The 12,190-nt window shown below is 32.8% G+C and overlaps 1 protein-coding gene across 1 annotated transcript in view; it reads right to left on the bottom strand.

The window, feature by feature from the left end:
• LOC123532298 (calcitonin gene-related peptide type 1 receptor-like) overlaps positions 1-12,190 on the bottom strand; it is a 97,086-nt gene that overhangs the window by 21,778 nt on the left and 63,118 nt on the right. Inside the window, exons 3-4 of the mRNA XM_045313703.2 lie at positions 865-978; positions 392-492 (exon numbers count right to left, since the gene is read on the bottom strand). Coding sequence (XP_045169638.2) covers positions 392-492; positions 865-978 — 215 coding nt within the window. The remainder of the gene's footprint in view (positions 1-391; positions 493-864; positions 979-12,190) is intronic.

A 12,190-nucleotide genomic window follows, 5' to 3' on the forward strand; every position in this document is an offset into this window, starting at 1 on the left:
GTGGATACATCGGCTAAAACTTTGCATTTCTAGCCACGGGTAGTACTTCGAGGGCATGAAATTAGCCCTTTTGGCCTAACTTGAAATTTGAAGTCTCTAGATAGAAATAAGCAATTCATTTCGAACATCCCTCGTACATAGATATTACATTGTTTTGCCACTAGACATAACTACACTCACATTGTCTTTGTGTTGTCATTTTATTCATTTATGGTGTATATATATATATAGGATTAACATTCTCTTAAATAGCATTTACCTTGAATATATGTAAATAATATTCTGCTAAGTAAAAGAAATTCAGATTCATTGTTGACAGCGACAAATACCTACAAAGACAAGTAGAATATATTGTTTGCTATTGTATGAATATGTAGTAGACTTAACTTACTTGTACAGTCCGTGAACACAAAGAATAGTTTGCCCAAGTGTTTCCTGTGTCAGGATTTTTGTACCACGTTCCATTATTCGTACACTCTCTGTAGGCAAAGGCTGTAATTGAGCAGAATTAAAGTTAATATTGTTAGTTAGTATCTATATTGAGGAAAACACCTTGACGTTCTAACAACTAACTCGGAAGTAGAGTATACTGTTGTCACATCATAGATATAAACGCATAGAGATGCACTGAATGACATCTATACAACATAAAACATATTTCTTGAAATGAATATATTTCATCGAAATATAATTCCATGTAAAAAAAGGTATTGCTTTTACTGCACAATACGTATGGCCTAAACATGAGTCAACAATTGCTATTGCAGTCTGTCTCATACTACTCTAAGAATTTGTAATTTGATTAAAGCAACTTTTTACATTTTCCTTAAAATGACTTAAATTTTTTTCAAAAGAATAGTTTACCGTTTTTATCAAAAGTTACTATATCAGGACATTTAATCTTTGCAATCTGTCCTGGAAATGTGTCTGGCCAGCATCCGCCCCAACGGTCAATTGTTCTGTTACAATAAGGGTCATCTGAAATTATTCCAAGAATACTTACATCGTTTAATAACCATGCCGAGTATCAAATCACTATATAATATCAGAATCTATAAGACAGAATAGAAAATCAAATGAAAGAGCATTACTTGGTTATCTTTATAGTAACAACACAACGGCAAGAGAAGCAACTGGAATACAATTTACAAAGCAGTCTTATTTAAACAAGCATAACTCCAAACTTGAATAGGGGACACCAATTGAGAACAAATTTGTTTCCGGCGAGGCGCATAGTGACGAGTGGGGTGTAGGTACGGGTCTCCCCCTGGAAATTTTTGAAACATAGGTATGAAATGGTGGCCTCTAATACATATTTTCGTCTACATTTTGAGGTACGGCATGGCTATATCCCCAGGTATCAGTGGTTTCCCCCAGGAACATTTTGAAATAAAGGCGTGACATGGTGGCCTCTGATGCAGTTTTCTAAATTTTTAGAACGTATTCTTCCTATGCCCAAATATTTGGGTGCAACTTTGATGAGTATAGTAACTTTTCAGCCAACTGGGGCGGATGGGGGTAGGGAACGGGGAGGCACGGCCCCTCGGCCCGGTCCTGGACCCGGGCCTGTTTGTATATAAATTGATTCATGTTTAAAAATGTCTTTTCTTCCATGTAAGCCATATGTATCAGTTGTGTTACGGTTTGGATACAACTAAATTCACATTCATACACGGCAGACCTGCATTAATGCCGATAAAATCAGATAAACCCACTTTAATTTCTGGGATATTACAGGTTACATTTTTTAGACCTTTGATGTTTATAGTTGACATCTGGGGAAAGAAGTAAACTGAAGGCTGTATAACTTAATATCTATGTTAAAAGGAAGGACTGTTTATGAACGATATTAGAATCAACATTATAACTAATTACTTTTGTTACTATGCGTAAAAATGTGTTACGTTTGTAAATTGATTTATTTCGGGTAAAACATTTTTAACATGAAAAATTACATGTCATGATAAGTTGGTCAAAACAACGTATAAACATGCTTGGTACGTTTGACCCTAGGTTTCATCACAAGCTAGTCTACCGTCTTGATGATGATAGTCTTAATTTAGCGTTCTTCAAGTAAGAAAGCCACCAAGCTAGCTTACGGAAGGTCGATAGTTTTACTATAGTATTACAGTGCCTGCCGTGTGGCGCTAATCCCAATCCCTTCATCCCCTCCCTCCCAAATACAATTGCCAAGAATATTCACATGTTGCTACTTCCCAAAATGATCAGAAGTGCGTAAAAATAAAAGTCAGATCTTGACTCTCTAAAATAATTACTTATTTTAAGTAATCAGAAACTCTACATTTAACAGATTTTCTAAATTTCGTGGATGGTATCATATTTATGACACATTCATTGACTAATTGCCGTTGCATGCAATGACGTCGCAATCCTGTCTCTAAAGATATCGAGCGAACAAAGCTAATCAGTCAAGTTTGCATTCTTGACGTCATTTAAAGTGGTGCCACTTTCGGAAATCTTTCAACTCTTATTTTCAACAGAAGTATGAATGAGTATCAAGTAGAAACATTCGATATTCAAGCGCATACGCTTTCAAATAAGAAAATAACGAAACAGGACTTAATGAAATGATTATATTGTTTCTAACCTTACAGTTAAAATGAAGAGGTCTTTGTCAATAATTTCGGATCACATGTACATTAAAAAGCTTTCTAAACTACAAAAACATCTGACAGTCATCTCTTGATAGTATTTCACAAGACGTTACCTCGTCCAAGTACTTGCTAGACAGATTTTCACTGTGGAGAAAGGAAAAGAAGTGAAAACAGTGACGGAACTTATCACTTAATAAGGAAGATATTTATGCTTCTAAGCCCGTCTCGGTCCGTTCCAGTATTTCTACTGAAGCACGAATCCTACACACATGAAAGCTATACGTAGTTCAGAGACTGCGAGTCTTATGTTTACAAAAAAGTGTCTGCTTCAGATCCTTATTGGGTCGGGATTCTCCACTTGAAAGTAGTTGCTAGGTGAATCCAGATTTCGTGTTCAATATTAAACTGTTTCCATACATTAGATAGAGCCCAGATATAGACGGAATATTTTGTTCTCTATGATTTCACTACTGTTAAAACTGTCTGAACGTAGCAATGCCAGAAAATGTGCCAACAGTCATAAATACTCACAAGATCATGTTAATGCTCATACAAAGGGAGACCGTTTTTTCAAAATATGCCAAAATAAGAACAGACTTTCTTTGATTCTGGTTCTACAGCTTACAGCAATGGAACAGGGAAGTTTTGTCACCAATGACTTAACATGTGTTTTTCTCTGGTTGCTTGAATATAGAACTGTGAGCAAAACCATGAAAGGAGCAATTATTGAGCCATAACTACTTTCAGTTTTGATCAGTTTGCGTTTTGTACACGGCATGCAGATCGACCGAAAGGAAAGCATAATGTACATGAAGAGTTTTTGTTATTAAATTTTGTAGCAAAATATAGAAAGTAATAGACAGTACAATCGGCCGAGCACTACATACCATTCTCTAACAATACATAAGAATCTATATAATTATATTTTCTATTTGTTAGCTAAAAAACGTCTGCTAGCATTTTAAGAGTATAGAACAGTATGCATCAGGTTATGCAGATAAATTTTACATGTGTTTGTTAAATGGACATTGTCGCTTATATTTGCCAATATGATATACCTGTAGAATCGCCCTGTTGTTACAGATACCTAATTCGTTCTGACAAAACCCCAAATAAGATTATCTCTAGCACAGTAATAACAGCCATAAGTTTGAAGTTTAACAAGGATTAAGATTGTCCAACACGGTATAACCACTTTTATGCATCTTTAGACACTGGAGTGCAAGATTGTGTCATTAAATTGTGCTTTTCCTACGTCATCGGCAGATTATCATGTCTCTAGTTTATCAGAATTTGCTCCAAGTGCGATAAATTGTCATACTTTCCTGAGTCGTTTGTTTGTTTGTGATTTCTTTCAGTAGAAATACATTAACACAACGCTAGGAAACTCGTTATATATATTACCAGACTGCAAACAGTACATCCCTCTTAGACTAGATATATTACATGTTTTATTTGTTTGATTAAAGATTCCTTATACATTTGTAACTATCTTGAACGCACGAGTAAATATCAGATGAATAAATTACAACCTGCTTTCGTAAGTAAATTTACACTGATTTTAACTGTCTTGCTATCGCTGTACGATACATTCTACACAAAAATACACAATGGCCAGAGATACATTCCAGAAAATAACACCTAGCAGACATTGGAGAAGTTTCAGAGGGTGATGTTTTGCAGAACAGATTTTTTATATGTAACATAAAGACCGGCTAAGTGGCAATACAGAAGTCCACTACCGATGGAAAACTTTGTTAGTGTTCGTTGTTGGCAATACTTTTAGAACTAAAGATGCTTCAAAGCAGTTAGAAGCTAAGGCGCAAAAATTATTTTTACTTAAATAGTGACCTTGACCTACAAGTACTGATCATGTACAAGTCAGACAGTCTCATCATGAGGAACATTTGTGTGCAGTACTAAGATAATCCATCCATGCATATAAAAGTTATGGAGCAGAAACAAATTTCATTGACCTTCAAAAGTGACCTTGACCTTTAACCGACAACCATGGGTCATGTGCGCGACAAAAAGCCTATGTAGTAATAAAAATTCCTTTATTGCAATTTAAAGTTATGAAGTGGAAACAAATGTTTACAACAGAAACAATTTTCATTGACCTTAAATAGTGACCTTGACCTTTACCCGACAATCATTTGTGCTGCACTTAGATAATCAATCAATGCATATAAAACTTATGGAACGGAAGCAATTTTTACTTTACCTTCAATAGTGATCTTGACCTATGACATACAAGCATATGTCATGTACGTGCATAATCTACATATTGCTCTCTCTCATCAGACCAAGTTTTTTAACCTAGCGTTAATACTTTTTGAGTAATTTCAGGATCAAGATTTATGGACGGACAGACGATCGAGCAGACGACAGACGGAGGGCATTCCTATAGTCCCCTTCGAAGTTCCAACGGTTGGGGACTAATAACAGCTCAATTGTTTTCGGTAGAGGTGGGGGGTGTGTGGAAGAGAAGACATTTTATACCAACTGACTATGGTTTTCATAAGGAAGTGTCAGGAATTAATTGTTAATATTAAATAAAGAAGGAACTGAATTGGAATAATGTAGCCTTGACAGCTTTTAAATGTATATTAATTCCTTTTTTTATTTACAGCGCTTCGTAAATTGACAGATTAATTAACATTTTAATATTGTTTGTCCATGTAGAGATATAAAACAATTTAAAAAATAAAAGGCATTAGCTAAGTCTTGATATTGATTTCTAAGTCCTTCAAATAACGAAAAATGATTTTACAAATGTGATATTTATGAGCTCTACAACTCCTATTAACTGTTTTTCAGTGATAAAAATTACCGTTTGAAAAAAGTCATTGTAATTTCATACATTCAAAAACCATTAGATATCTGGAACAACATTACTGCGAAACACAACCACATTTTAAGATAAATTACTAACGCTTGACACTCATAAAACATTTCTGTTTTGGAGATAAAAAACAGTTATTCTGAGATAAAAATGTAACAGTGCTGCTGAATGTAAAAGTAATCGTCCCTCAAGGAATAAATAACTTACGTTAAAAACAGGAAAGATTTTTTCTGTTTGCATTCAGAAATAAATGCACACACTGTGTTTGATTCTTGTAAGCACGCTGTGAAATGAAGCAGACGTCCGGGAAAAGTACAGAGTACTTACAAATCAGCCACCTTAATGAAGGTAATAGACATTTACGCTTCATAAAGCACACAAAACACCAGATTTTGTCATATATATCACGTCGTAACTGCGATTTTATTGGAGACTGCAGATCGTCTTATTTCGTTTCATACACATTGAAACAGATATTTTATGTAGTCTGTTTAATCACGTATGGGATGTGACCTTATTTAAGTTTCACCACCAAGCATACATATGGAATCCTGTCAACAAATAAGCAAGTTCTGCTAAACAGTGCTATTAAAATATATCAAATATTGATGCCTGGTAAGATCATATAATTTCAGAATTACTTGAAAGTGTATTGTCTACGTAAAAAGAATGTATAAATTACATAACAAAATTTGTTGAAATTGTAGAAATTTTGTTTACTTTATAGTTTTCAATGATGCTTCGACAAAAACAGTTATTACAGCGTAAGATTTAACATGACTGCAGTGATTCGTTCATATTATTATGGTCATCCTATTTACTACTTCTTATTCAGCAGACATAACTCTTTCAAATGATACAAAAAAAAACTCCAAAAAACTGGAGTCAGCAGGTATCAAAATGCGATCTATTTGTGGATCGGATATCTTTCGATATTATAAGTTAAAAATAATGCTCTTCTTTGTATAACGATGTTACTTAAATTCAGAACGCGAGACCTAGATGTTGTTTTTCTATGAATGTAGCATTATGAACTGTACTTTGAATATACAGTTAATGCTACTTCTTGAAATGTAACGCTTATTCTCTACCAGTAAATCTAGCTGGAAAATGCACCTAACCTAGAACTAATTGCAAAAGTTTAATTTTCTACATATTATGGTAGGTAAATATTTATAGTTTCTTGTGTAAAATATCTCTATCTCTCAGGTCACTGGAAAATGACTTTCTGTGGGGCTTTATGAGAGTGTATGTGAGAAAATTGAAAATACGCTATAATAACACTAAATAGTAACTGTAATCAGTTTGACTGTGTTTTCTTGTTTATTTTGTATCGGGACGGTTGCTTTCACATAAAACATTACCTGTAATCAGTAACTGGCACATTTTTGTGTCACTTCGAGATATAATTTTGCATATTGTTTTATTTTAGGGGTAAAATTACCCCACCCACTTTCGAACATATAGATATATTTCGGAACAAAGTACAAAACTCGTATGAATTATAAAGACTTAGTATTTATTATGTCCAGAAAATATTTTTGAACATTTCATACAATTGTTTTCAAATCAAATTAATTAGATTTAATTTCATTAATATCAAAACTGCATTGATAACGTTCTTCAATCAATAAAAACAAATTGACAATTTTACCTCTTACAATAATATTTTGAAAATAATCATAATTTTCTTACTTATGACAACAAATATAATTCATCATTATTACGGGAGTTTATCTCTACTTTCTTAGGACATAACATATTTGCACGCATCATTTCAAGCAGGGATGTGCCTAATTATAACTGTAATTTTATTAGTTATAATTAATTACAAATTTTGATCTAATTGAATATAATAAATAATTAAGCACAAACTAAATTAAAGTAATTGCAATTAATTAATTACTGACTTAGATTTGGGTTGTAATTGTCAATTAAATCTAATTACTTTCAATTACTTTGGGTTTTTTACTGATCAATGGGCGTGTGAAATTTTCACAGTGACAGTAAATAGCTGACAGGTATTGTTGTATCAACAATCAGGTGTTAATCCCTATTCAGTTCTGTTAAGTGTGATCGCTGGGTGAACACTTTAGTCACTAAACCTAATAATTAGGAATGTACAGAAAAATTGATATTGAAACTTGTCATTCTGTCGTGGTATTACACATAGTGCACATCATGAATTCAATTTGCTGCTTTTATGCACATTTTGTCAAAAAAGCTTTGAATCGTAAAAAATTATGTTGAATAATAAAAAAAATTGTTTTGCAAATGACTGAATTGTAAGAGATAAAATAATTATTTATAATTTAATTTAATTACTTTTGGCAATATAATTGTAATTAATTAATTACTGTTTGAAAATGACTTGTAATTTAATTTATTTTATATCCACTGCAAAACAATATTGAAAAATACCAGTCCACTAATAAGTTTCATATACTTGCAAACTGGGATACATGTATTTTCCCATGTTGTCGATGAAAGAAATATTCCTGGAATCAAAATACAGTTGTTATGGAAAGACCTAAAGACAGGACTCTATCAGTTATCAAACGGTATTATTAGAATGTATTTGAAGCTCGAAGTCTAGTTAGAAGTCATTGCAAATAGTAAACATGAGACGTAAGCACGTTCTCTATAAATATGTGGAACAAATGTTGACATATATGAAAGAAATATTTTATTGGTTCATAGACTGATGTAAGATTTTGATTGTTTGAAAATTTGAAAGATATCATTTCTTGAGTATACAGATATTTGACATAGTTTAAAATCAGCTTCATTTATATATTTATCAAAAATACTGACCTAAAACAAATAAAAATACTTCAAAATGACTAGGGAGCCAATACGTGATAATTTTATACAACACTGGTCCAATAGTTTCCATATACCTACATTTTGAATCTACAAATACAAACGATGGCGTAAGTAATGTCTTTTAAGAATTACCTCCGTTAACTTCAGTATTTTCGATCAAAATACAAACGTTCAAAACTCGATAGGCAGGCGCAATGTGGGCGCATGAGTAGGGCCGCGGACTATTGACCTGGTGTTCCAGCGTTTGAATCACTGTGACTGCAGCATTCAGGAAGACCCTTAATCATTTAAACAAGGATCTGAATTGAAGTCTAGATAGCACTTGTTGAAAAAAGTTAACATAAAGTATGAATGTTCTATACAATTGATGCTATATATTAAAACTACCTGTCATTAAAATAGCTCTACACGTTCGAGGTAACTTTTTTTCTACAACGATGTTTAAATAAATTATACCATGATTTTCAATACTTCGGAATATACTTAGAGAATACGGCTAATAAAAAGTATTAGGGTCGTTTGCTTGAGTTTTTGCTAGATTGATTTGAGCAAATTGGAGCGCATTCAAATTTTCGCAATGGAAGTCTAAGTGAAAATCTCAATTTTGGTGACAAATTTTGCGAATACCAATATTTCTACAATGTGGATTTTATTGACACTTCTCAAAATTAATTAAATAAGATGTGTAGATCTATGTGCTTGATATCAAGATATTTGCCCATGGTTAAAGTTATCTGCACAATTCAAGCTTATGATTTACTAAATACATTATTTGGAATAATTCAACGTGTCAAGCCTTTTAAATTTATATTTAACCTCTAAATTATAAAATGATTTTCTGAAACTGGAACTGTAACTGTTTTGTAGGGTTATACGCCTATTTTATACATGGTTATATGCAGTAGCTAATAGTACATAGATCTCCCACATATTTAAAGTAATTATGATATTATTCAAAATAGTTCAGACTTTCTCCTCAAACAGTTATACTGCAAAGCTATACTGGGAAGTAAATAAACTGCTATCGAATGTGTATTTAACGCGAAGAATGTGACCATTTTGTTTTTTCTTAGAATGATCTGTATATATCCGTTGCAGTTACCATTTACGTACGAATTACGGTCATACGATACAATTCATACAATGTAAAACTAGTTCAGGAAACGCCTAGAACGATATAAGGTGTTTGTTGCGCAGAGTATATTGTTTCGAATACAAGGATTACTGTTTAGATTCAATAATTGTCTCACATGAGAGCCGGAGAGCCACGGCATGTCTAAAACATAGTTGTAAGTTAATTACTTTAATACCAGTAAATGCAGTCTTTGGAACTCTTCAAGAAATATGCCGCCGACAGTGTGCCGATGTCAGGAAGTGTAAAACGTTAAAGAATGACATAATTCCAACGGTTGCTATAAAGAAACAAAGAACTGAAGCTGTTTTCAAGAACGTGTGCAAATTAGAAAAGGAACGTGGCAACGTTATACCGATATTAAAAGTTAAAGCACGATAAGGCACGTCGAACACCAAACATTCCATTTACTTTTCGCGCAAATTTATACGTTTTTCTGTGATCTTATGTTGGCATAATCTCATCTCATTCTTTTGTCGTTCGTTTCTTCATCATTTTACACAATACAAGCTGTATTAACATATGATATTATGATTACACCTATAACTATCACGTGCCATATTTATTTACTGTTTCATTTCTATAGTAACAATATGAGGATTTAAATGACAAGCATCATTTACAAATGTATTGGCTTGTGATTAACATTCCACTAAAATTTAGCTTTACATTCTGAAAAATAACGTTTAGTCGTTCGGACTGGATCTAATACCGTTATTTCTGCTGACTAGATCTAATATCGTTATTTCTGCTTATCTTTGGTAACTTTTGTGAGAATTAAGTGGTTGGTTCACGATTTCCGCTCTAATTTTAAATTTTAAATCCAAATTCGCTTGGAGTAATAAAACATGTCCTATGCTCTGTTAGAGGAAGACAAGATGGGAGCAGTTGTATATTCTTGAGATAGGTACGTGCTGCCAAACATGATAATAACCTTTTTTTTTAAGATATTTGCCCTAGGTTATACTGTTTGGCGTGATACTCCCGACACCTTACCGCAGTAACTGTGACAGAAATGTTTCCGAAATTCAAACTTCAACCAGTATATTCACAATGATTTTCACGACATTCTTTTGGAAGAAAAAAGTACGTTACTAGATTGTGGTGGGTTTTAAATACCTCTGTTTCTTTTAAGTAACGCACAGTATTACAGCGTTATGAAATATAAAAAAAAGAGAATAACTTAGAATTAAGTTAACATAAAACATATCCGATGCAAACACTTCTGCATCTATTTCACTTAGTATAGGATAAATGACGAAAACGATCTAATATGTAAAATACTGGACTGTCCGAAGCGCGTTAGAGCTAAGGTCTGTCCAGTACTTTACATATTTGATCGTTTGAGGCTTATTATCTTACTTAAAACATTGCTTTTTATGGCAAACTGTTGAAAAGATTGTTTAAACCACTAATGAAAAGCGTTAATAAATTAATTCGGTTTTATTTATTTTACTGCATTTAATAACCAATTTCACTATAATCAAACATTAGTAATGTACTGAATAAAAAGACAAATCAATAAAGCCCGATCGTTGTCTCTTTATTATCACCTCTGCTAGCAATAGTAGTATGTACGAAATTAAGAGTTAAAGAAATTAGATCCATACTTTCTCTCCGTATCTATCCCGTAAGCAAAATCTACCAAGTAATAAAACGTGATCAAATTTGTTTCAGATTGGTTATTCGTAATTGTTTAGAAATCTTATTCCTCCAAAATTACATTAGCTAAATTGTTTTTCAATACAATTTACTAAGTTTGTACGATTATTCCGCTTTCTCAGTCCAAATTTAGCTTCTAATGCAGCAGCATTATCTGTTTATCTGGTGAAAATAGTGTATTAAATAGTTCTCTGTAATACCGAATGAACTGCGCGTCGTAGACGTTATCGTTGCCAAAGTAATAGATCTAATTGTAAAATTCAATTGCTTAGTTGTTTATTATGATGTGTAAAGGAGCGTTTAAAGTTTACTAAATTTGGAACTAAATAAACTGCAATCGTAAACTGTGTCGACGATTGCTGTAGCCAATTGTGGCCTGCCAGACATTATTGAAATTGCATCTTATTTTGCGGCAACTTTGAATGACAGTCAGTCAATGTTATCTTGCCTCAAATTAAGAAAACGCAATTGATATATCCGAACACATGTCGGGTCACAAGGTCCAAACCGCCATTTCTTAAAGATTTGTTTACCATCAAACCTCTTTCTGAGCATACAATTGTGGTTTATACCAGTCGTATACAATATGAGAAACTTAATCCCGACACAAAATAGCATGAAGCTTCCTGTATTGCTTCTAAGGCAACTAAACGTAATAGATTATTCTGCCTTATGCAATAGTTTAAGCAAAGAGGAAAAAGGAATATACGTGGTACATGTCTTTAATCTCCCAACGGTAAAACACTGAAAGTACACAAAGTGTAACAATAATAAGTAAGGTACTATTTCTGTAACATATTACAAAGTAAAGCTAGGTAGCTCTCAAATAATCTCAGTTATATAGAAACTAAACATAAAGTTTAATAATTATGCGAAATATCAAAAGAACGAAACACTCAGAGGGCGAAAGATCGAACTCAAAAATTTAACAATAAAATTTGCATCAAGCGAATAAAATGTGACTCTTATACTTATCAAAATTAATGACTAGATATAGAGTATATATATAGACCATCAACTTACACACTGTGAAGGCTTAAAGACTAGATTTAATTGAAAGTTTTCTAGCGAAAACTAAACGTGACTTTTCCGGAAGTTATCTTTATAAGC

This window comes from Mercenaria mercenaria, chromosome 11, assembly GCF_021730395.1.
Source record: "Mercenaria mercenaria strain notata chromosome 11, MADL_Memer_1, whole genome shotgun sequence".
In the NCBI taxonomy this organism is placed as follows: Eukaryota; Metazoa; Mollusca; class Bivalvia; order Venerida; family Veneridae; genus Mercenaria; species Mercenaria mercenaria.